The 27,038-nt window shown below is 34.9% G+C and overlaps 1 protein-coding gene across 1 annotated transcript in view; it reads left to right on the top strand.

Moving 5' to 3' along the window:
* Positions 1-26,350, top strand: part of LOC114350201 (homeobox protein B-H1) — a 28,482-nt gene extending 2,132 nt beyond the window's left edge. Inside the window, exons 2-4 of the mRNA XM_028300908.1 lie at positions 12,729-12,957; positions 23,428-23,652; positions 24,713-26,350. Of these exons, the coding sequence (XP_028156709.1) occupies positions 12,729-12,957; positions 23,428-23,652; positions 24,713-24,959 (701 nt within the window). The 3' untranslated portion in view covers positions 24,960-26,350. The remainder of the gene's footprint in view (positions 1-12,728; positions 12,958-23,427; positions 23,653-24,712) is intronic.
* The last annotated feature ends 688 nt before the right edge of the window (positions 26,351-27,038 follow it).

The following is a 27,038-nucleotide window of genomic DNA, read 5'->3' as shown; positions in this document are numbered from 1 at the left end:
GGTACAGGATTTGAAACAAACGGAAAGCACTGTAACCGCAATTTTCCCTGATTTTATTCACAAATACAGTGTAATAAATGCGTAATCTATAAATGCAAATATAGGCATATCCTTCATTAGCATACAATAATGGGTATTTTTGCATTTATAAAATATTTTTTCGGGCCTAAATAAAATATTGATTTTTGGTGAATCGTAGCACTTAAGAAAAGACATCAACGAAGTCTGTACCTAAGTAAAATTACTATTAAGTCACTTTTTCAATTACAACTTGTTGCACGTTTGTTGCATGAGATACTAATAATAATAAACATAAATTATTTATTGCTTTATTATTTAACAAAATTAGTTAAATTAAATGGATTGTGTTTACTTATCCTATTTATTTTATTTGATTGACAAAGTTTAGGTTACAGCTCTTGCTCTAAAATTAGATTGTTTGTACACTTTAATAAGTTATTTTTAATGTGATAAAAAGTATTTTATACATTTTTTACAATATGTTGCATTTTTTAATATTAAATTATCACTCTCAAGGGATTTTTGCATCAAAAACTAATTGTATTGTATTTTATAAGTTTATTTCTAACAATATTTAAGCTTTCAACCCAGTTTTTATAAAATAAGTTAAAATATTTTTGTTTATCTTGCAGTGGTTTTAAAATAAAAGATTGTGATACCCATATTTATGTCAGTTTCATAATATATTTAGCCAAGTTTAAATTTACGAGTAAATATTTCTAGTAATTTTAATTTTCCTGTTAGAATTGCATAGGTACACAGAACATTTAATTTGCCATTATTATGTGCTCTGAAAAAGTGCGATAAACTCAAACATAAATAGTAAGGATCATTAGTAATATCTAATAGGTAAATAAATTAACAGGACATAAAAATAAAAGCGTTTGCAACACATTAACTTACTAATACCTACAGTCAGCTTACAAATCATTATAATTGTTAATGTTATTATTGGTTCGGAAAAAGTACCTATAAATATAGTGTTTCTAAAAGTCCGATTGTAACATGATTTAATATTATTGTTTTAATTAATATGTTATCTTATTGCCAGCCAGGATTTCTTAGGCAAAATAAAATAACTATTTTTAACTGCAATGCATCCATTACATTACATTTCATCACTCTTAGATGATAATATCTCAGGTGGAGTGTGGGCCATGAATACCTATAACAGGAACATAAACAAATAATACAAAAGTCAAACACAAGACATTCCAAGCCAAAAAGCAAGCATAAGGCTATAATGACTGTAGAAAAATCGAGATCCTTCTTTGTAATAAGCTATTTTTCAGGTTAAATCGTAGTTAAAATCAGTTTTAGATATTCTGTTATTTAGAATAAGCAATCCCGGAAATTATGGAAATTAAATATTCATTACTATTAAAGTGCTTAAAGCTTTTAGAAGTGCGCTGAACAAATTTTGCACATAAATACAATGTCTACTATTATTTTATTATTTTACTTTTAAAATAATTATAACTTGTTTTATTTTACAATTAGGTATCATCATCCCTATTATGACAGCCGGTTGTAACCCGAAGCGGGTCGTTCGCACTTCGCACCCGGCTTTACGGAACGCGGCGGACCGTCACTGATTTTGTGTGACTTGTGCGCGTTTGATTTCCTTGTTGCGATTAATTTGGTTTAACAATATAACTAACCAACCAGCGATAGGACAACATGGGTGATAAGTACCATATCGCGGCAAATAATGTACGGTTGAACCAATCATTTGGGAAAGTTAAATTGGAATTATTTCGTTTAATCGAGGAAAGTTGGATCATAATTTTATTAATTATGTATTAAATCTCGCTGTTCTAATTTAATTATAACGAGCGATACATTTTATTATTGATTGAAGTGACAAATAGATATTTAAAAACCACTTCAGAATATAATTTTTTGAAAAAAAAAAAACAACTATTGATTTAACTTATATTAGTAATAAATTATTCAAGTTGTTGCAATCTTAATCAACGAAAGATAAAACATATTTTATGCATTAATTTAAAAAAACACTTTTGTATAATTGAATTATAAAATAAAGCAATAAGTGTGCTCCAATATTTTATAGTCAATTTATTAGTAACGACTCTACATGTTCCTATTTGACTATTGACTAAAAATGAACAGTTATGTTTTAATTTAAATAGATTCTTTCTATATAAATAACTATTTAATAATAATCTTGTTTTATTTATACTTAAGTGCTTGTTATCTAAATCGCGGAGTTATTATAATATTTAGAAAGAATCACGAAGGCGACGGCTTGTCAAGTATACGCGATACATTATACCGATACGGTGTGCTCGGACCGGCACATATAAATTTAACTTAATTTTAACGTAGGCCCGTGTAATCTGCATTGTAATTTCTCATTAATATTAATTTAACCATGGGACCAATTAGTGTGCTCTAAGACAAATGCTTTTTATCGAGATTAAAACAACAAGCACAATTAACAATTAAGAAATCCCTATTTATCAGAAGAGTCTATTAGACTAAATATTAGATGAGTTATAAGACCAAGTAGTATTTATAGCTTTCTCACAAGATCTTGCTCTTGACGAATGACACTCAGTTTACTTCATGTATGTTAGGTAAAGTTACTGGATTATAAATTACATACTTTACTGGTATAGACATCTACGACTAATAATTTAGTTGTAGATGTCTATACCAGTAAAGTTAGTAGTTAGTAGAGCGGCCAAGGCTGTCCGTCAGCTTACTTACTACAGACAGACCAAAGTGCAAGAGTGGTACACATTTTGCGGCCAGGCTATTACTTCAAATGCAGCGACTGAGGTATCGCTTGCCGTTTAGAACCTAATTATTACCTACATAATTGGACAAACCACTTTTCCAATGTTTGTTTTAGACGATACATTTCAAATCAATTGATCTGTATTCAGAATTGAAACCCATTACCTGATATTTTTATTTATAATGTTAATAAACAAATAGCAAAACACAAAATTAGCATAAATATGTTAGTCATTATAAAAGTAAAATACTACACTGAATAACCTAATAAACAAATGAACGATATTTCGATTATTATAGAATCGAGAATTCCGATCAAAATTTTACGTACGACATAATGATACGATCAAATAAAATACAAACACGTTTTAAAGTATTGTAGCATCAAATTGAACTTCGATGGTGTGATTAAAAAAGCACTCAAATAAAAATAAATTAACAAATTTAGATATCTAATACTAAGTAATGTTTGAGTTTCGATCGCATTATCCCGTCGACAATTTAATAGACAAGCCGATAAAGCCGAGGCGTTAAATAAATTAAATAATAAAACGCATAATGGGCGCGATATACAACCCGCTCCGACTCTCGGCTCCGAGATAACTAAGCCCTTATAAAACGGGCCAAATTAATCCAAGCTGAAGGGATCCCTCGTAAAAGAAAAAAACTGACGTCATAATCAGCTTTTTGTCAAACGTACGCTTTTTAAATAGCTCTCCGTACGAGCCGGGGTGGCACTGGTAATTTTGGACTCATAAATATTATTGTGTTTTCATTTTATAGGTCGATGAACCTAAACATTGATAAGTAGGATTAGTAAAGTTGTTTATGTTTCGATAAATACCTATAGTGCGTACAAAAGTTAAGCTGCAGTGTGAAATATATTGCCTAATCCGCTAAAAATCTCTGCGGCTATGCTAAAAACAAAATTAATGATTAAATCGTATAGTTATTTGTCTAATGTATTCTTTATCTCATGAATTCTCTTCCCAATTACTGTATTTAACATCCGCCGTCCGCAATTAAACGTCTCATGCAACTGTAAATACAAAACCTCCGCGCGTAATTTGAAAAACCCACTTACCTACCCAGAATGTGAAAAAATACAACGTTTATAGCAATTAATGCCCATACAAGTCCGGCTGACAATTTAACGGAGTAATTAATCCATTGTTAATAGTAGGCTGAGCGGACGCACCGTCAAATTGATTACTCATATTCCAAATTAATGTAATTGCATAGATGTTCAACAGATTTTCTTGTCTACCGATCTTGATCTCCTTGACATCGCTAAAGAGCGCCTTATCTGTCCGAGCAATCATTTACAAAAACTAATGTTCAACGTAATTGTTATTCATATTTAACTTATGATAATGTTTAATTAAAATCACGTAGTCATAAATAAATGCTTTGTTCGTGCAATTTATATTTAAGTGTTTAATATTCGTGTTCGCCTGTACAAAGTCGTTATTTAACTGGTTTATTCTAACATAAGTTGCCTACTAAAAACTTCAATTTTGACCTCAAATACGCATCAGCGATTTAAGCTTCTTAGAAAAGTCATACCTTGAAGCAATCAAACGTTTTATCAAACTAATTTAAGCTCTATCTCAACGACTGTGAAATCACAATTGACTCGCTCGTCAACTAAACCGTGACTTTTGGCATCACGATAAGGGCGAGAAAAAGTGACAATTCTTTCATCGCAACTTGATAACATCAAAGTTTTTATTGTCACAATAAATAGATTATCATTGATATAAATAGGGCCAGTTTGAGTTCTCTCATAATACGACTCCCATTCGCGGCTTTGTGTCGCTTTTGACAGGCGATGCGAGCTGTGAAATTGGGTTCGATTTAAAAATATAAAGGCTCGTCTCAAGACTACGATTAAACTTTTTTGGACGGGGATTATTTACAGTTTGTTTAGTTGTACTAATGTTGGAACTGTCAACCGTGGAGCTCGGATAATTTGAATGGGAAACTTAATCTCGCTAAGTCTTGCCTTGTTAAGATTTAGATAGGCCACGTTATAAACAATAAATTATTTATTACTGATTGATTTCTGTAGGTCAGTTAGCGTATTTTGATATACAAAGCTGCTCTGCTCTATTCGATTTGGTTTGAAGAGTTTGTATTTTTGACAAAACAATTAAAAAAACGGTTCAATCAAAAACGTTTTCCATGTCGACTGATAGAGTCGGTTGTAGATAACGTCATAGCGATGTAAGCCTATTACATACAAGTTCTTCGGGGCACACAGCGTGTAATGGCTTCCGAGCGTCCGAAAGCGTTACGAAAGCGTCGGAAAACGCATAATTTGCCATTCGATTTCACATCGATATTCCGAAAATATTGCGACCGAGCGAGCCTTTGACTTTCTGCCCATGTTATGTTTTATAAATATTTCACCAATATTTTTTGGAACACCTTTATGCTTTGATGCACGTGATTCGTAAATAACTGCTTTCGGTTACATCTCCAGTTTTTGTGTGAATTTTACAAAAACAAATAAATACTTTTTAATTGAATGGAATATTTAAGACAATTTTTTTTAGTATTGTGAAGGAAAACATTTTATTTGAGAAAGTAATAATTTGATATTTTACGTGTATGTAATCGCACAAGTATGTAATACTCTTATACTGCCTACTTATTAACTACAAACTATTATATTCCTCTTACTTTGTACGAACCAGGATTTTTAAATTACATAGGTATATGAATGCGCAACATTATTATCGAGAATCAATCCAAGAATAACAGATTATGGATATTTTGTAAATGATTTTGTTCTTGACACAAAACAAAATTACCGATTGCACAATGAATGACAAGCGTTAAACACCGATAATTTTCACCATGTTTGTGCAGTAGCAATTGCGTATGCGTTTACATGGCTGAGTTAATAATTTCTTAAAAACGCAATGCGTTGTAGCAATTGTTTTAATCACGCAGCTTTTCCAACTAATTAGCATCGTGGCGGTATTACGTTCGAGTGGGGTAGGGTTGCCAAATGTGATGATTGATGATGATAGCTCAGTGAGATCATCTTCAGAAAATTGCCCGATCGAAATGCCATTCGAATCGAAATTAGAAAATCGAATTTAGAAAACATTACCTGAAGCAATATTTGACGAATCCAGGGAAAGAGATGTCCTCTCTCGGTAACTTTTTTATCATTGACCAATTGGCAGGCTGGCAAATATTTGTAATTGTTACTCGTAGTAATGTAATTTATTTTAGTCTGATCTCTACAATTTCGAAAATTTGCAGTTTCAAATAAATTTTCCAGCCCTAGAACACACATGTAAGGATAGTTTAAAATTCCCAGATCTCAGGCAACCCTAAAGCCAATGACTTATATAAGCGGAGTGAGCGGGCCGACTAATAATTGCAGGGGAGGCGGTAGGCAAAGAAGGAATGACATGGAATATCACACACTTCTCGTTTTACAATACCTACCAAGAAGAATTATCACTTGCACAAAATAATGTCACTTGTTTGCTTTTTTGGATCGCAGTGAGTAGTTTTCCAAGTCATAGGCAACATCCATCAATTCGACCGCCCTCCGTTTCCTGTCTAAACTAAGGCCAATATTTTTTCTCTCTCTCTAAACTGATTGAAATCTGTAGGCTGTTTGCTCTATCTTAAAAACTAACGAAATAAGTAGGTACTTCTAGTTTGGTCTGAAGTATTGATGCAATGCTCATCACCAAACGTAACATTAATTAAACATTGTGTCCGGGCAAAAACCTTATGGTTGGTGACCATGTCGTGACATAATACCATGCGACGCTTGAGCGCATTGCGCGCGCGCTCTCACGGCTCCGTCATTCAGCCTAATTAATTAATTAATTTACTCCGCGTATAAACAAACAGACGATGCATTATTACAATAAAAAAAGACCAGTTTAAACAATGCCTAGAAAATACACAAAGTGGAGTGTGCCATCATGGAACTAGTTTAAATGAAATAGTTTACAAAATGGATGATTTTCGCTCGTGAGTTGGTTTTGATTAGGCAAACGATGCTGTCTAGATGCTAATCTCAGATTTACTGTAACACATTGGTAGATTAGTATAAACTAAAATGCTTCTTTGTCTAATAATAACCTGCGTCACTTTGTAGGTACAGGATTCAAAATCTTGAATGTAGAAGATAGTCCTCCCTGAAAACCCATTGGTCATGGGTTTAATCAATTAGAAGAGACAAAGCGGAGGAAGACAAAAGACATAGATGTAATTGAAGTTATGTGAGCCTAAGGCCGCCCTGAATATTATTAATTACGTTAACATTAATTGCTCTATGAGTGACAGCCGTGGTCGGGCTCAAGCGTGCGCTTGCCCTTATTATTCCTGCATCGTTGCTCTGGAAAGTGAGCTCTAGTAATTAGGCAAATTGTATAAACGGCGCGGTCTGTATGCCCATGCGCACTATTATTTAGCCACTGCCGGTTTAGATTTTAATTGCAATCAGATTAGATTTCCAACATCATTTAGTGCAAGTAATGTACCATTTTTATGTAACGCAACGAAAATAGCATTATTTTGTAATCATTCGCCGCTATTATACCTACAGCGAGTATGAGATTAAACCGTAGCAAGCTATTAGTGTTAGGAGGAAATTTACATAATGCGTAATGAATATTAAATTTGTGTGTTATAGTACCTAATTATAAAAGTGTTTGTAATTATATCAAAGTAGTGAAAACTTTAAATGCCTTAATCATGAACTTGCTTAAATGCTTAAACTGATGCAATATCATTTTATAAGGAATAGTTTCAAAGGTTACCTACTGCTAAAAAACAACGTTGTGGCTAACATTGTCAAAACTAAGGCTGAGTTGGGTGACCTTTTTGTATGCCAAATTAACTTACAGTCACTTTTCTAAAAATATATTCATGGTGAAAGAAAAGAAAAAACATTCATTCAAAAATATCAACTGGAGAATAAATGGCAAATCTGCAATAAATATTCAAATCTCATCAATTATTTTGTGTTTCCACAATGAACGTTTCCTTGTGCAATGGGAACTTAAACGATTCATATCTGATTAATGTCCTATTAGGAGTAGTGAATAGACAATAATTCTCGTTAATCGCACGATTATAATAATTAAGTGGTTACGACTGGGTAAATGTGTACAAGTCATTAAAACTATCTGCCTATTGTTAATGGGCTTCCTAGTTTTCATAAGTGGACCATTATGTGACTATAAAGATTACAATAAAGTCAGCTATGTTCCATAAGAAATATACCCGATGTCCCGTATGTCATAGCTAGGCCATGAATCATCGATGTAGATAATTTCCCATCAAATGTATAATTATTTTTCATTTCGCATCACTATCACAACAGTTATATTTCACGATTTGAACGCATCTATCGAAATCTTATTGTTATAATTAATTTGTGTAGTAGTAATTAATTAATACACCACATTAATTGAAAGTACGTTTTATTACGTATCACAATCTATTACCAATCATAGACACCGGGAGGCTGTCATCGACAACAAACTGTCACAGACAATAATGCATACTATAAAGGTAGCAGTGCACTTAGTAACATAACTATATAGCACTTATCAATATAATATTTTATTTTATTTGTTAATGAATTATTCAACAGCGTTAATGTATGAAGAAAGTGAGTTTCAGGACTCTTGTGTAAGGCTCAAAATTGTTTTTTACTCTTTTTGTCAGTATGAAGTAGTAACTAAACGAATTAATATTGCACTATTTCGCTAACAGTTTCAAATATGGGTATGCTATTGAAAGGAATATGCTTTAGGCACTCACACAGCCAAGGCCTACCGGGCCTGGTTTATCAAATGTAATTAAAAGCCACACGCCCACTCTATGCACTAATTAGCCTATGCATACTCTACCGGTTGCTGGCATATGAGCGGTAGCGAGTTTGAAACCACCTAAAGTGCATTCTTAAAGACTTTGGTCAAAAAATAAAAAAGCACAGTTAATTTGAAAATTATAAATAACTTGAAAATATCGAACTGATTAAGGCAGGAATTGAAGCCACGACCACACTGTTAGTAAGACATTGGAGCAAAGTAACGTTTATTTATTTATTTATTAGTAACGTTACTAATAAAAAGGGACACACGTCTTTTTGTGCCATTTCATGTCTTTTTTCCCGTTAATTCTTATACGAAGGACCTCTATGGAGGACACACTGCACCCTCACAAAGCTTCACGTGGTTGCTGATATTATGCAGCTGTATCGTTCACCAAATTGGCCATTGTTGATTTTTTTAGATTTCACAGGTTCATTGCAGTATTACCTCATATCAACCCGTACATATTAAACACTGACTGCTTTTATGTAATTCCTGTTCATACTCCAATAACAAAGTACTGGCACATTCATCACTAATTTTGTGAAACAAATAACAAGATTACTAGTAATTTGCAAGGTTCATTTCACGCCACCGCTACCGCTTATGTCATGTCGGTGATCTAAATCAAATTTGTCGAAAGTATAGCCATGTGTAATCGATATGATCTCTATCAACGACCTACTCGAATATGAAATAACCAATAATGTTGTCGTCACAAATTCAATATTATTTAGAATAGATTGACCGTAATTTAGATTTGTATCATACAAGTGTGAATGTTTCGTTGTAGCTGGTAAAACTCACACATTCATTTAGCTATTTAAATCTTTAGAGCACAGCAACGAAGTACAAACTTAGTACTACTTTTTTAATGTAAGTAGGTAGTCTACAATGTCAAAAGTAAAAAAAATATATTAAAACAATTATAATAATGCAAAGCTACATTTTACGAATAACTTATATCGGTTTTATATACACAGTCTTTCTTGCGAAAAAAAAAGCTCCACGCAAGCGTTACCGCGGTCACAGACTAGTGTTCAATAAAAGAGGCTCATAAATACTTCTCGGCTATGTGTTTGTGTGCGTGAATGCTTGACCCGAATATGTAGAGATTTGTTCGCGTCGCGATCCGATCGTTTATTGAGCAATTAAAGCCACGTTGAGCCAATCAACTTGTCCCACCAGTAACTTAATATTCAATTAGCGCTTTGGCTTATTTGTATGTATGTATGCGGCTTACCAACCGCACTGCTACTTACAGCGAGCTTTTACGAATTGAATTTGTAATTAAGCTGGGTAATGTAGAGTAGGCTTTTGTTAGATTTTAATTATCTAACGCACTTAAACGATTCTTAATTGTGTTAAATATATGAAAAAGTTTAACCCTATTGTCAGTCAAAATCTTAATTACACTGGCATAATTGAAATTAATAAGTTGTTATTAAAATATTTTAAATTAATTATTTTCTTAAAATGTCTCCATGCTTTAAATAAGTTAACAATTTGAATTTAAAACTATGAAAGCTTATTCTTAGTCCAGTTACATACACTTCCTCTTGCCCTTTAATTATTCGTAGTTTTAACCTATTTTCTTCTGTCTCTGTATGAACTCGTATGTAAAGGCACTGAATATATTTTTGTTTATTTATAGAAACTTTGTTCGTTTCGCGTAATGAGAGGGCCTAGATCATGCAAACAGTCAATCTCCTTTTCAATTATAAGCCCATTTGCCTGCGCATGCTCCTTCCTGATGCGAGGGTCAGCCGTGATTGGCTCAGAGGAAACGTCGATTATTTTTTATATTCCCTGACGAGCTGCCTGATGTTTGCATATTATATCATTAGTCTATGCTATTACAACTATAATAATACTTGACTACTATAGATCATGAACATTAATAGTCATTTAATTCACATTTAATTAAGTTAATAGATAAAAATGGCCAATTGAAAGAATAGGTAAATTACTTTAATGAACAATATCCTAAAACAGATGATTTTTGAAGCTCACTTTAAATGCAAATAATACATATACTTGAATTCAGTCATCGTCAGGCAATACCTACTTACATTTTTGCGACCAAATCTCACCTTTTACAAAGGCGTTTGACAACAGCCCAAGCCACAGTATTAACCCTGACGTGCCATTTTCATTGCTGTGTTTGTTATGTGTGTTTTTTATGTTAAAAGCTTAACTCTTGTTGGCAACAATGTAAGCGATTCTGCTTAACAAACGCTAAGTTCATTCAGTATCAAAAATCGCCCGCCCTAACTGCTTTCGCTACAAAAATTGCCCAATTTGCGATTCGTGCGAAACTTAAACACTTAGCAGTGATAATTTTAACATTGTGTTTACGCAACTCTGTGTCCGTAGGTACATTATTGTCCACTAATGATAATAATTTTCACGGTCGGCCGAAGTCGGCAGTTGGACCTTATTATAATAAATTAACGGTGGCGAACCCTAATGGCCCTCCAGTTCGTAATTACGGCCGATATTACAAACTGTTAAAGGGTCGAAAAAATCACCTTTCATACAAGCTACGTATATGTTAATTTATTCCAACTATGATTCGTTAGTTTGTCGTGAATTCGCCCGCAATTAATTTTCCATTAAAAGATTCGTTAAGTGGCTTTTTCTTGTACTTTTTTGGGTGTGTTTCCGCTTGTAGACGTGTAAAAAACGTCTTAGCAGAATGTTTAAATAGTTATATTATAAATACAAAGACGGTAATAAGTAACAAAGCGTGTATAAATGCCTGCACTAAAGTGTACACATTTGAGTACACTGATAAGTACATATTTAAAAAAAGCTCAGACATTAATGTTTGCGTGTCTGTGCTTGTAGATGATGTGCTTTTTAAAAGTAGTTTAAGACGGCACATAAACACTGAAATTAAAAAACAAAATGTTCTTGCGAACCTGATATGCCGTAGGGACTCTACTTGCTAACTTAATAATTATTAAGTTAAGATTCCACAACCTTAACATTTAATCCACTTGAGGTAACTGATTGTTAAGGCAGGGACAAAGTAGGTACAGTCGACAGCACATCAGCCAGTTTTGTGGCAAAATAGGATCTATTACAACTACATTAGGGTTCTAAAGTGTAACATTGATGAACTGTTGCTTGTACACTGGTGGGTAACCGCAGCGCGCTCCTACACTTCGCTGCGCTAACTCCTCGGTGCAGTTAAGCCTGTGTCTCACTTTCTAATAAGCTTTAGCCTGAGCGTTTGCTTTTGTTGAATCAAAATGATACTTCGTGAGACAAACGTTCTGGTTTAGTGTAAAACAATAGAAAATAGTTTACCTTTTCTCCATAATACTAAACTTTAAGTCACGGAAATGTCGAAACTTACTACGAAAATATAAAAATCAGATTGAGAGTACATTGAGACCACTTTATGTGGACTTGCATTGCCTAAACGAGCTTTTACAAGTAAATCATGTAGAAAGCAACTAGGCTTTAAGTTAGTAACTTATGTAATCATTATTTAATTAATAAGCGATCGAAATGATATTCATTAAATAAAACAAAAAAATAATCGTGTAGACAACATTTAAAAATTTTATTAAAAGATGCGCTTAACCTATTTAAACTGTTTGGCACAATTTATATCGTCTCGCTTACAGTGTAGTCCATTAGCGATCGGTTGAAGGAAACGCCGAACCGCAAGAAGCCCCGCGTGGCTTCAGGCCATGGACGCCCGCGTTGGCCCGAGAACTTGAAACATTATACTATGGCGATAATAATGTAGCAAACTATACCTATCTACAAATTTTGATTTATCTTTATTATTTTTGTAAGTAGGTACCTAACTACTCTATTAACTTAAACCACCACTTAAACACACTTATTTTGTACTAGGTTCCGACTCTACTTTTGAGTCGCAAGCATAAACTTACAACATCTGCAGAAAATAATTACCTAATTAACAGTTTTATAAGAGTTTACATTCGAGAAAAGCTTCTGTGATAAACTAATATTCCAAATCAGTTTGATGTTCTCGAATACTCTTACTACTGTCTGATTAAAATCTAGAGTTTTTGAAGTGTCTAACCTCCAGTATTTTCTTTGCAGGAGTCAAAGATGACTCAGACGACGTATCAAGTAAGAGCTGCGGAGGCGACTCCTCGGGGCTCGCGAAGAAGCAGAGGAAAGCGAGAACAGCCTTCACGGACCACCAACTGCAGACCCTGGAGAAGTCCTTCGAGAGGCAGAAATACCTCAGCGTCCAGGACAGAATGGAGCTGGCCGCGAAACTTGGGCTCACGGACACGCAAGTCAAAACGTGGTACCAGAATAGACGGTGAGTTGCATTTTTGATCACCGTTTTAATCATTGATTTTTGCTGATCTAACATAGAGATCACTGTCACGACACTTGTACAACAGACATTACAACCTTTCTGATAAACGAGTTTTTCTACAAGTATTTTCTATCTGAGGCCATCAATGTTAATCATTTACTTTATTCTTGTTAATTCTCGCGAAGACCACTGATTTACTAGCTCTACCATTGCTGTATTTGGTCATGCCACCGTAACAATTAAGATTTTATTGCATGGTATGAGCAAATGTCTTTATTCTGATAAAATGTCCAACGAAATGCTGCATGAATAATTATTTCAGCGCAAAAGGGAACAACTTTATGGAGGTTTCCATTTTCAATAAATCTGAAACAGCTTTTTTCAGTGGCCCAAACTTTTACTCATACCTATCAGTAAAAGATAGCAAGACATAGGTACGTACGCATATGACACGTATAGACTAACAGACGACCACAAAAGAAAATTATAAATGCTTTCGCCTTGAAATTGTGCGAGTTTGGAATATATTAGCTTCAACTAAAGCCATATCTTTAGTTTTACAATCAGGGAAAATAAGCGATCGGCTTACATGCGTACGAGGAAAGCGGTTTACGGCCAGCTTAGCGGTCGCCACCTACTCTGAATGTAATGGAATTAAAAAGACCACAAGACGGCAGGCCTAGTGAAGAAAACAATTATCGAACGTTTTGGGCGTTGGCCCAAGATAATATTAAGCAGCGGGAATTGAACCAAACATACTTAGATAGTATATGCTAGTGTTTCAGATATGGATGTAAAAGAGTGAAACAATGCTGAAGTAAATCTCTGAAGAGTGAAACGATGCTGAAGTAATTATGTACCTGAAAAACACTGCTGAAATAAATCAAGTGTGTATGCATATTATAAGTTCCCAAAGCCTTCAGTTACGAAAAGTTTTAAACAAGTATTTTGCTATGAAACTCAAAATTAAGAGTTTAATGCGTCGTTGTTTAATAGCTAGACTTCTACTTTTTTGGCGTTACTTTGTCTTTAAATATCAAATTTTTTTTCAAGTAGGTAATCATAAAAAAGATGTAGAGATATATGAACTATAGCGTCAAATAATGATACCCTAAACACAGCAAACACTCGCTGCATCCCGCACCTTGCGCTACGGCGCCAGCCGTGAGAGAGTCGGCGAACCTCACAGGGCGATGCTGAGTCAGCGAAATGGGCACTGCTACTGCATCAGTATACGTGCACAGCACTGCCGGCTCATTCGGAGCTTAATATAAAATTACAATTCGTTACAGAGTTACTTTGACAAAACCATATCATCTGGCTATACATTAAACATTAATACATAGAGAGACTATTTGGTACCTACGTGAGTTTGATGCGCGATTTGTGTCTTAAGATACCTAAGTTTTCATTTACATTACATTCTCATATCCCTATATCCATAGCCGTAAGTAATCATCAGTAAAAAGAAAAATAAAGCTACATTTATGATCATACTTTGTATAAATACAAATTCATCTAAATAAACAAATTAAATAACCATGATCGGACTAAAATTCAGTTTCCTGTTTTGCCTCAAAATAGTATGACGTGACGACATGTAAAATATAACACAAACATGCCAATGGCAGTCGCCCCCGAGTGTACCTGGCGGCTATTTCAAAAACAAACGTTTGTAATTAGGCGGGCCCCGCCGCCGCCACAAAAACAGGTAGCCAAAAAACAATCTACTCTAATTTTCTATTGATCTAATAGTATTCTTAATCATCTTTTATACTTATTATTCTGCTTTTATTTAACGTTCTTCGTAATAGTTAATTGTCCTTTTAATTACCTAAAATTGAATAGCGCTGACTCTTCAAAACTATTATTCTTCCATATCCATATCCTACCTGGATATGGTACAAAACATTTATCAATTTATTAAAAACAAAAAGCAACACCGTAAATCGTCGATCACCCATAATTTTATTATTACCTACCACATAAGGTCAATAGATACGTGGATCCATTTGTTACAAGTCAGTACTAAATTGCTAATGATAAATGCCAGTTGGCTCCGTTTGGCGCTGGTGGCGTGTGACGTCACGTTGCGTGTTGCGCGGGCGCCGCGCAGGGCGATGTCCGCCCCGTCTGACTTTTTCAATCACCACCGCTTTTTGCCCTAGTTTTTGTTGGTTTTCCATAATTTCGGTTAAACTAATGTTTGGTCTTCGATTTTTCGGTTCGTGAAAGGGTGTGAAATCGGAGTTAATTAAAGGATGTAATGGCTTTTGTGTGGTCACTTTCTTCTGTTAAAACCGCTGTTTTTGTCTTGCTACAGTAATTTTATGGCAAATATAATCAAGATAAATATTAAAGACGCAATAATATCGAATTGGAGATGTGGTGCTGGAGACGGATGCTGGGAATATCGTGGACCGAGTTTCGTACCAATGACTCCATATTAAATGAACTCGGCATCAGACAGCGCCTATCAACCACGGTTCGGTCACGCATTTTAACCTTCTTCGGCCATGTATCTCGGCGCAGTAATGACTCCATAGAGCGTCTCGTAGTACAGGGAAAAGTTGAGGGCACCAGACCACGTGGTAGATCACCAATGAGATGGACGGACCAGATCAAGGCCGCAACTAAGTGCTCGGTTAGCGAAAGTACCCGGAAAGCTGCAGTCCGCGAGGAATGGCGCCGTATTACGAGGAACATCACTCTGAATAGTGATTCAAAATGATGACCACGACCACTCTGACAAGAGTGTACCGACTGAGAAGAAGAAGAAGAATATCGAATTGTTCGCTGCAATGAGAATAAATTACAATCTGTTACAACAAACTGTAAAATAATTGCTATTATTGTTACTATGATTTATATCATAGTCGCCACCTCATACTCTTCATTGCCACGTCTCTTATTAAAACAATTAAGTATAAATTGATAGTTACAATTGCCAATATTGTTGAAGTAACAAAAAACAAACTATTGATTAGGCCTGTTTAGTTGCACCAAAATAAATGTGTGTTAATTACGGACACGGCGTTTGCCTTGTTAAAGTCAAATTAATTGGCTACATGCATACGTTCCATAATTTATTTAATTAGTGATTGTTCTCGACAACACATTTCAAATTTTGAGCCGTTTAACTTTCATTAAATTTTATTAAAGCTTAACAAAAACATTCTAATTGCTGAGAGCCAGGCGAAAAAGTAAACTAATTAATTGTTTTATAATAAATGTAATAACTGCTTTGTCTGCAATTATTAGGTTTACTCATGAATTCATAATTGTATTTAGACTAAGTCACTTTTAATTGCTTTGATTAGGTGTCTTAATATTAACTTATTAAGTTTACTTATTTTATTTTTATACTTACCTAATCAAACATTTACTCACTTTGAGCACGAAATAAGATAATTAAAGCCTCGCAATCAACTAAATAAAAAGAGCATCTGCGTTAACAACCGATAATGTAAAACAGAAAGTAGATCGTTGAAACAAACAAAATCATATATTTTAACCGGGATACAAAAGTTTTGTCACATGTTTTTTCCGTTTTAGATTTCCCTTGGAATTAACTTTTATTTGGGTTTGGAAAGTCTGGATGAAAATGGGGACAATAGTAATTCAGAAATAGAGACTAATAACTACAGATACACAAAGTTTTGGATGGCGATTTTTACGGCTATCTAATAATGTGCGTAAAAGTTTCGAAAATAGGTAGCAAACGGTGGCTTTTGAGAAAAAATATTGAAAAAGCTTTGATAATAAAATTAATAATGTTTTGAAAAGTGACGGTAAACATTCAAATACATTATTGAGACGCATTGTAAATATCAATACTGGCAGTACGACGTTCACGGGACCTTGGTGTGCATAAGGAGCTAGTATCTTTGTGAACGTGCCGTGTCAGTGACTTTTTTTGAGAAGTAGCCGCAACCCTGCAAGTCATGGCGCCCATGCCGGCCACTCATTACGTCCCTTCCGCCGACGTTTTTGACACTATTATTTATAATAACCACACGTCGATGGTCAGTTAATTGTTTTAAAGTATATACCCACATCTGAGAACGGTTTAAGATATTTAGGCACTACCTACCTTACCACTTAAATCGGTGTAGACTCTACTACACTGTAGAGCTTTTGGACTTTTTACACATAAAACACTTCGCTTCGCATGTTACTATAAAAGACATCGAATTTATAATAGGATACAAAAACCAAAAATTAAGGCAGCTAATTGATGCCCATTGTTATTTTTAATTACCTTCTGTTTTTAAAATAAACTTCCGCTCCGTTCGGCCTTTTGAGAAAGTTTACATAGCCAAACCTAACTGCACACTAGATTCAAGGGAAAGTTTAGCGGATTAATGTCATGTTAAATCATTTCGCATTTAATGGCTAATTGATAGTCCACGTTTTGAATCATAAAAATATGTCTTTCGAAAATGACTTCACGTTTCAAGTCCGCCGAAGTCGGTAAAAAAGCGTTTACGAAAATGACAGCCTACAGATCGGCATTGTGATTGAACAGAATCGTTAAGTCTTAATGCGTCCGCGACTGTCTGACGGCCTTTTTCGCTCGTAAATAGTGATGCGAGCGATACCAACTGCAAAACAATTGAACTCATTTTTTTGATCCAATTGTGTACCTATTGTCAAAGGGACAAGGATGGTCTAGGTATGACTAAACTAGGGAGTCAATTGACTTACTCTTTATGACCAGTCAAAATGCGACTCTCATAGATTTTGTGTGCTCATCATGCTCCAAGATTTCAAGACGCGAACTCAATCCACTTATTTCAATTAAACACGGAACTCGGTTTTCAGAAATGAAAAGGAGAATAAGTACTCATGGAATTATATTAGGAAGAAATAAAATAAATTCAATGCTCTATCAACGTTCTAAGGTAAAACAACGCAATCTAAAGCTTTCATCGCCGAACTTTTTAAGGTGAGGTATAATAATAAATACAAGATACTCGAGTACGTATTTATTACATTACAAATACTATAAAATATCTATTTAATATTCTTTAGCGGCCAGGTAATTTCTGAAACTATTTCAACACCTTTTTGAAAAATAATTTGACTGGACGAACATAAGTAACAAGACTTCTTACTTATAAATTGAGTAATTTCTATTTTATACTTTTAATTAACGAGAAATTTTATTTTATTTGTAAGAACTCTTCTTTTTTACTAATCAGTCATGCATGACAAAATGTTGAGCTTACCCACTTTATTTTTTATTCGCCGTGAATTGGTTTTTTCTATACATTTTAAATATTATTTAAGAGACTCTTATTTATTGAATTGGCAACTAAGTTTTTCGGTAAATAAAGCCGATGTCTAGTAAATTTTTTTTTCATAATAGGCTACCCAAACAGGGAAACCCCTGTATCTTTCAGCTTCAGTAAACCTAACGGGCAGATCGCTTATTTGTTTTAAGTGTTTGCAATTTATTGGACTGTACCGGTACCGTAATCCCAATTGGAAAACTTATACATCACTACAAGCTTTGGATAGTTATTTGTTTTAAATGTCGGCAATGGACCGGTAAATCAAATTCGAGAACTTTACAACTCTACAGGCGAATTAGCGACGGGCATCACTTCTCGTAAATTCGTAATAGGCCGGGGGCAGGCGGCGTTTATCGGCGTTTAGCCGGCGCGACGTGTAATCCCGCCGATCACCTAATGACGCATCTTGTAATGACACGAATGCGATTCCGCACTACCTCCTCACAGGATCCGTCAGCGAATTATAGTCATTGAGTAGCCAATACTGTATCCAAGTTTTCGAGAAATGCACGGGTCACACCAGTTGGAATTATATTTTTGTCGACTTTTTACACAATTAACTGGCCATTTTACGATTCTCCTTTAAAGGTGAATTCGTAGAAGCGTTCATTTCATAGTCTACATCTACATATTCGTAGGTACAGTGTACCAGATGTTAAGAATATTTTAATAACTGATGTCCTAACATCATACAAATACCAGGACACAAACCAATATAACTGGTAGAAGTAGTATAGCACATGCTTTTATGAATGCACGCATTTTAGGTAACTTATTCAACGTATACTTATTTCATCTACAGCGTTCGATTGATTCCGAGATTGTCACATAATAAACTGTAAAGTGGATTTATTTCTCCTGTAAACTTCAGAATCTGGGAAGGCTTTGCTCGCAGATTGTAAAAGTCACATCACAACTTAATTCGTCAAAAACTGTTTTGGTACCTTACAACAAACATAATGTATGTAGGTAAAGTAAGAAAGCTCGGAATCGAGTCCAGTACGTAGGTACAAGCTATCGGGATTCCGTAAACGAATGCACACATGTAATGACATAATGCGTGGGTTCCGCGAGCAGCTACCAAGAACCACTAATCGGTTAGGGCGAACATCCAAATTGCAGGCAGAGACACAGCAGCCAAGGTCGCTCGGGTCGCCTGCCTTATCATTTAACCACTAATCATTATATTGCAAATGCCATTTGAGTTTCGGACGGGTTTTAATGAGCGGATCGGATTATTCGTACTTTATAATTTCGACCGTTCTAAAGTTAGTTCGTGATCCAAATGGAATGATAATTTTGTGGGTAAATTTAAGACGCTTTTAGGTGGGCACGACGTTTAGTCACAGTTTTAGTTCAGCTTTAGTAGGTGTGTAATTGTTTATTTTTCACGATTTAAAGATTTGGAATGCATCTCAATTTATTTCTTATCGCAAGATTTTTAGCTTCAGGTGACTTAACTTGAACCCGTAATCTGTCGCATAAAGTAGATTTGGTCAAAAACATTTGTTCTAAGCGAATACCTACATGTAGAGACTTTCTTCACAACTACCTTAATGTCTTATTAGACACAAACTAGTAGGTATACTTTAGATGAACCAGTTTTGTAAGCCAACAGGGCGTCATTTATCCCAGATGAAAATTACTAAGGACAACAATTTAAGGGGCATCTCAATATGAGAACCTGACAGATAATTTTGTAATATCTTGACACATAATTTGTTGAAAGCTAATAGCGTCATTGAATTAAGTTCTGTAGTTACAATAGGTAAATATGTAAGATAATTTCACTTTCATGTACTTAATAAAAGCTCTATCTTACCGATAAGACTATCAAAACGTGAACATAGTAAAGTTGAGAATTTGATTTTTACTAACAAAAATTATACTGATATCATCTTGGTAATAAAGATATCTCTCTTAAAACTCTTTGAGATAAAATACGACGATTGCCTCGAAGCCACAATATCGTCTTTCGACTAGGGAGATAGGCTTACAATAAAATGTTTCTGTATCATATTATGTAAACATAATACCCCTTCATAACAATAAAAGCTCCAACTTCAAACAATTCCCATAAGAACACTCGTTCAAACATGTTTCTGAAACTTTCTAAGCAGCGTATAAATAACGTTCGGATGAAGCTCAAATTGGGGCAAGCGCTCGGGCCGGAACGACGCAAGCGACGCGGCGCGAGGACAGATCGATGGAACTGCTCTTTGTTTGCCGGATATACAAGCCGAATTCGCATCACGTCGCCCAAAAACCCAAATCGAGATAAACAACCTCCCCCCCTTGGAGAGGCCGTAAGCGGGAACGTTTTACCGGACGATTTTCGTCTTTAACTTGAAACGGTTAAGGCGCGTTTTTGGGCGGACTTCTTCGCACAACAATTGAATCAGTTCACGCAGCATCAAATCACTAAACCACGGGGCGGAGCGTACTCAGACTCCGCCGGGGGACTGCACGACAGAGACGGAAGAAACCGCTCCGGGCACGTCGCGCGCGCGTTAGACAGAGAGCAAACTACTGTCTGTTGAGAGGTCTTAAGACATCCATCCGAATTTAAGTGCTCGCCGAGAGCTTTTTGTTTGTAGCCGGCGGGGGCAATAAAAGAATAGTGTCACTGAGCAGATTGCCTCTCATTCAGCACTTGACAATTAAATAAGAGCTCTTGAATGACGTTCGTTAAGAACCACCCGTCATAATACATGATTAATGCGAGCGCAGCCGCTTTCTATCTATCACTTGTCAGCTACCGATAATTAAGGATCGGCATTTAAATTAACCGCCTCCTTAAGTATTGCGAGTAAACGCTCGAGTACTAATGGCGATTAAGTGGATCTATAAAATTATGATAATTACACTGGCGGTGTCTAAAAATAAGTTTTTATTAGTCGGCATAAAATGAATGAAACGAGCATAAATCATGTCATGAAAGATGAGCCACGAATCGTCTAAACTCCCCCTCATTTACATTTAATGAAATTAAATGATCCATTTATAGAAATTAATTAAGGAGGTGGCCAGTGAACCGTCTGCTAACAACCGCAACCCTCCACAATGCGATCTAGTTAATAATAACAATGATGATGCTCGCAATAGCAACTCCCTACGAATTAATAAAAAGCTCACTTGATGACAATAGCAGCCTGCGTTGGAACTAATCGAGACTCGAGGACGTTATTAAATTAAATTTACAACTGGGGACTGCTGCAGTTTTACAATTGTTGAGGCGGCTTTATTGTGATGGTACAAAATCAAATGTTCAAATGATAATGGTTTTTTATTATTGTTATTTTAGTACGTTTTTAGTACTTACTTATCCTGCATAAATAAGATCATTTTATTAAAGAGTACATACATATTATAAGATTTTCTGTTATCAATCTGTGGTGGGCATAATTAAGTTCTATTTTCCGATAAATGCGAAGCTTAATTTGTAACTGATTTTCAGCGATATCATTTAGCACTGCCTGTAAGCTCACTGAAATTATCGATTTACATCTAAATATTGTGAAATGAATAAACTACTTCTGTTATTAATAGTCAGAAAGCTTCTCTCTTTTCTTTACAGAATCATACTTACTATCCATCTTAATCGCTGTAATAAAACGCAAACTTTTCGCTAGAAATGATACTTAAGAGTAATCTATAACTATTTAAAAAAAATCAACGACGCCCTATAAGCAATATCGGGTAATTTATACGCGCTCACCCTTTCTCGGGAGCAAATAAATCAAATTAAACTACTCGACCACGCTCCAGCGCACATACGAGTGCCCAAGACGTTTTGTCAAATTTATTATTTTATTTATTTATTTTTTATTGCGCTGTTTTTATTACTCATTGCGGTATCTTCATGGTGCGCTCGAGTGCGCTGTGACAAATTTGGTGACGACTGGGGTCACAAAGTAGGGTTAGTGATGTATGGCTGGGGAACGTAAATGATAGTTTACAGAATTTTAGAGACGATTTAAGTTTCTAATGTAGCATAAATAGTTTTTGTGCGATTTCTTGTGGGATCCGCACAATGTTCGGTATTTCGAACGTTAATGGACTGTGAATTCATTGTCACGTTTTTTAAAATGTGTTGTCCGATGTTTTGCTATTCATGTCGATAATATCATAACTATTTTGATTTCGTGATACCTACCTTACTTACCTATTAAGTTATGCATTAATGTAACGGTTTCATGGAAGTTTATAGCGTCACGTACGAAATAATGAGTAGAGATCTACTGTTAAATCTGTGCTATTCTATATTATCTGGACATTAACTTAGGTATACATTTTTATTATAACAATAATGTAAAAAGATAAAAAATTCCTGAAAATGGTAAAATACATGCCGCGTATTAAAATAAATATTCTTTTGTTATTTGTTTAGTTGGTAGAGTCGTAAATGAAGGTTTTCTTTAAAATAAGGAGTTAAAAAATTACACTCCTAAAAAACGACTAAAACCGTAAAATGTTTAGCATTATAAAGTAAAGACAATGTTGACAGTATCAACTCTGATACAACAATGGCTCGAGCGGACATTGGTCCAATATCTAACATGCCCTTCGAAGCATAATTCCGTGAGCTTTCATTCGACAATCGAAAGACTTCATAAATTAAAAAAAAATGGTGGCGTCGACGTATGGTGACGTGTGGATTTCTGGTATATGACCAATCCCAACAACCACCCATGGACATAGCAACTCCGCGGTTATTGTGGCCGAATCTCGAGAGATGCACGCGTATTTTTCGTTCATCTAGCATATGACCAAACGGGACTTATTCCACCACTCTTTCTCACTGCAACTTCTGTATAGCTATAATATATTTTATATAAATTATATGTATGTATTTATGTATAATATTATAATATTTTATGTATTATATTGTGTACATTTTTGTAGCTTTTTAGCACCGCCTACTCAATATCTCTGTTTTGCTCAAGGTCAGCTGGTAGAGAATGACTTATGGCATTAAGCTCGCCTTTTTGTACTGAACATTGTTGTGTGTGCAATAAAGTCTTTAAATAAATAAATATAGCCACGATCTACAGCTTAGCCTCCAATAAAACTCAAACAGTGAAAGTTGCAAAACTTTATTCAACTTTGATTACTAAATCCATTTAGATAATTAATAAACAAGAATTAATATGCCCTTTTCTTTTGCCCACAGGACGAAATGGAAGCGGCAAACAGCAGTTGGCTTAGAGCTGCTAGCAGAGGCTGGCAACTACGCGGCCTTCCAGCGGCTATACGGCGGCTACTGGGCCGGCGTGCCTGCCTACCCAGCGCAGCCGGCGCCGGCGGCCGCGGATCTGTACTACCGACAGGCGGCCGCCAACGCCGCCGCTGCTGCCTCGGCCTCCGCTAACACGTTGCAGAAGCCGCTTCCATATAGGTTCGTACCGCAGCAGTTTATTACGTCATAGAATTCTAACATTATTGTTAGTTGTATCAGATTTATATTTTGGATTCGGATTTTGTGTGTGGGGTAAGGTTAAAGCTGAAAATACGAAACTTGTGTTGACGAAAGACTGAAAAAGCATTGAAAACTTTTCTTATAATCATAATCATAATCATAATTTTACTGTCAAAACTGTGTACAAAAGGTAAAAACTTAGAAAACTTTATACTTATTTATCTTGATCATGTGGATGTGTGAAGCCGCAAATCTAATGAATAAAATAACAGCTACTTTGGAACTTAAAACCATTTTTATATGGACGTACAGATGACTGCACATCAAGGTAAATATTGTGGCTGTATGTGTTTGTAATAAGTGCGATTTTACAACAAAAAAATACTTATCTGATCTGCTGTCGACTGTACTTATCAATTGACACGAATATTATTGAACCGCTTAAAACTAGCTTCGTTAGTAACTCATTCATTATTTTAATTCCGACGATAGCAAAAAATCTATCATGCTGTCGTTAAATTAACAAGTAATTATTTTATAACCACCACATTTGGGACTTGAACTTTACTTATAAATTACAGTTTTATCAATGATCATACAAATTAATGAGTTATCACTAAAAAGTGGATAACTTTGCATCGTTTACGAGAACTGGTGATTTTTATAGCTAAGTAAAAACCATACGGGTTTTTTCGAAGAATGTTGAAGTTGTTAGTCTCAACTCAGAAAGCCCCCCAGGGCCCTTTCGACCTAACACTGAATACCTAAACACCCCTACACGCTCGCGGAAAATCGCTAAGTGGATCTACTTGTGTGGCTAATAGAGGGAAAACTGTTACTTCGACGAATCTCTGCAATTTTAACAAACACCGAACAATCGTAAATGTTTATGCAATTTTCTAGTCGATTCCAATTACCTTTAACTGGGTCTAAGTAGAACTCACATTACTTGACATTTAACTCGGGCACTTAATCACATGTTTAAGGTAAAAGTTGTTAGCATACTTCGTCGTTGAAAGATTATTTTGTTTGTCAACAGATTATACCCGGGCACGCCTCTAGCCGGCGTCCCGCCTTTAGGTTTGGGATTGCCGGGCCCATCAGCGCACATTGGGGGTCTTGGAGGCCCAGCTCTGGGGGCATTGGGGTACTACGCACAGGCTCGGCGCACGCCGTCGCCTGACGTAGACCCAGGCAGCCCTGCGCCGCCACCGCGCTCTCCCAGAGAAAACTCCGTCGAGAGACGCTCAGACGACGAAGAAGATGACGAACCCATCCATGTCTAACTCCAGTGACCGTGTGAACGAAACAGACAATCCGCCGAGCAAGACGCGATAGAGTGAGACGGTATAAACTACTCAGTGATGCTAAAACATGTGTGCTAAGTGTTAAAACGTGGACATTCAAATTGAAACCGTAGCTCCGGTAGTCTATTGCTCGGGTTTCGAATTCAGTATTCATTCGACATGCACCGAACAATCCGCACCGACAACGGACGTTCGTCTGACATATTTCCTATTTGGCAATGTTCGCGAGTGCTGAGCGACGCTTGTCCAAAATATGTGATATTATAAGCCCAGATTCGATAAGATGTAATGTATAAATTGATGTTGTGTAATTATATCTTAATAATAATAATTAGAATACACTTGCTTTATAAGTCAGTAGGATTAATAACCTGGAACGAATGCATTCCATGTTGATATTAATTTTAAAATAAGTATTTCTCATTTTTATTTGAGAACTGAAATAGTACCTTTACTAAATATTTCTAGCAATGCAATCCTATGCCTTTTATGAGTTATTATAAATAACATAAATTATTTTTGTTACTCACCTAAAAGTCTAAAAACATTGAAAATTGAAAAACCAATAAAATATAAGGGTGTTGTAACTCTATGCTTGTAAAAATGTCTGATACTAAATTATTACATATTTTTCTTCTTATGCTCGAATATTTACCCCTATTGTTGATGTTAATTGAAGAAATTTGTTTTTAATATTAAAGTGTGTCGTCACATTCCAAACCAGATTTAATTTTAAATAACAATTTACGATCCTTACCAACGTCAATAGATATTAATATGCCCTAAGATTAGCACATTAACGAAATACATTTGTTTTAATAATTATATTTGAATCGCCAGTACTTAAATATTTATTATTTGTAAACACACGAGAGATTAACACTATGTATAATAAATATTATGACAATGTGATCAAAACGCTGAAAAAATATTCGGCAATACTTTGTGCAAAGAAACTGTATAATATATTATTAAATTAATTAGTAATCATAACCTGTAGTTATACATGTTAATATTTACGTTGCCTCACAGTGGCAGACAAACAATACACTAATAATTTAGACATATTAAGAAAATAACACAACAAACAACTTGTCAACAAATTGTCTAAAATGTAGAGATTTAATTTTTGTATGGAGATTACTTACTTACCATAAAATTATAATTATCCATTCTAAAGTAACGTAAATATAAATATGTACCTTGCTAGTATAAAATACACAACTTGAAGTATTAAATGTATGTATAGTAAGTACCTAAATGCTATAATAGTTACAATAGCGAAATATGTACTTAAGCAATTCGAAACGTGGCATTTTATGTCAAATAGATTTTGTGGTGTTTTTTTAATTAAAATGTTGTCAATTAAATATTTCTTTTAATTTTTGGCATCCTTGATTTATATTAAAAGATGTGAAAATAGTAACTTAAGTACCTATATCTCCGATACACATAATAATTTCTATATTAATGCCAATTGTTTTTAAAACCTACAAATTATTTTATTTAAAAATATTAGCCAGTTTCTTCCGCTGAGTAAAAAATATTAGATTTCGAGTTACATTATAATCATAAATGAGTAACGTAAACTCGTTTTTCATCTTTAAATCTTCATATTTAAGAAATTAATTTTAAATTGCTTATGTAACAAGTATAAAAAGCTCAAGCCTACTAAATCACTGTAACATTGATTCTTCTATCCCCGTTATCTCCATGCTAATAGCTCTTACAGTATTTCAATACTGGACTCTATTACTTCAGCGCAAGATTCGGAATTCATTGGTGGGTGGTTGAATGAAAATTCAACAAAAAGTGCATTTAATCGGAGCAGTTAAACAGTTGTAACAAATACCTAACAGGGTTGCCAACACTAATGGAAGGACTAGGACTTGGAAAAAGCCTCAGAATTAGTATAAAAGATACATCATTTGGTAAAAGATAATAGCGAGCTCGTAGAACTAAAGTACTGAAAGTTAAAGTAAGATCTCTCTCAATCACTGAACAGAATTTCAGTCTATCAATTGATTTTTACGATTGATAAATTGTGACAGTTCTGGC

Source organism: Ostrinia furnacalis, unplaced genomic scaffold (genome assembly GCF_004193835.3).
Source record: "Ostrinia furnacalis isolate ACB-3 unplaced genomic scaffold, ASM419383v2 OfSCF0802, whole genome shotgun sequence".
Taxonomy (NCBI): domain Eukaryota; kingdom Metazoa; phylum Arthropoda; class Insecta; order Lepidoptera; family Crambidae; genus Ostrinia; species Ostrinia furnacalis.
The sequence above is the reverse complement of the archived record's forward strand: the minus strand, read 5'-3'. Positions and strand labels throughout refer to the sequence as shown.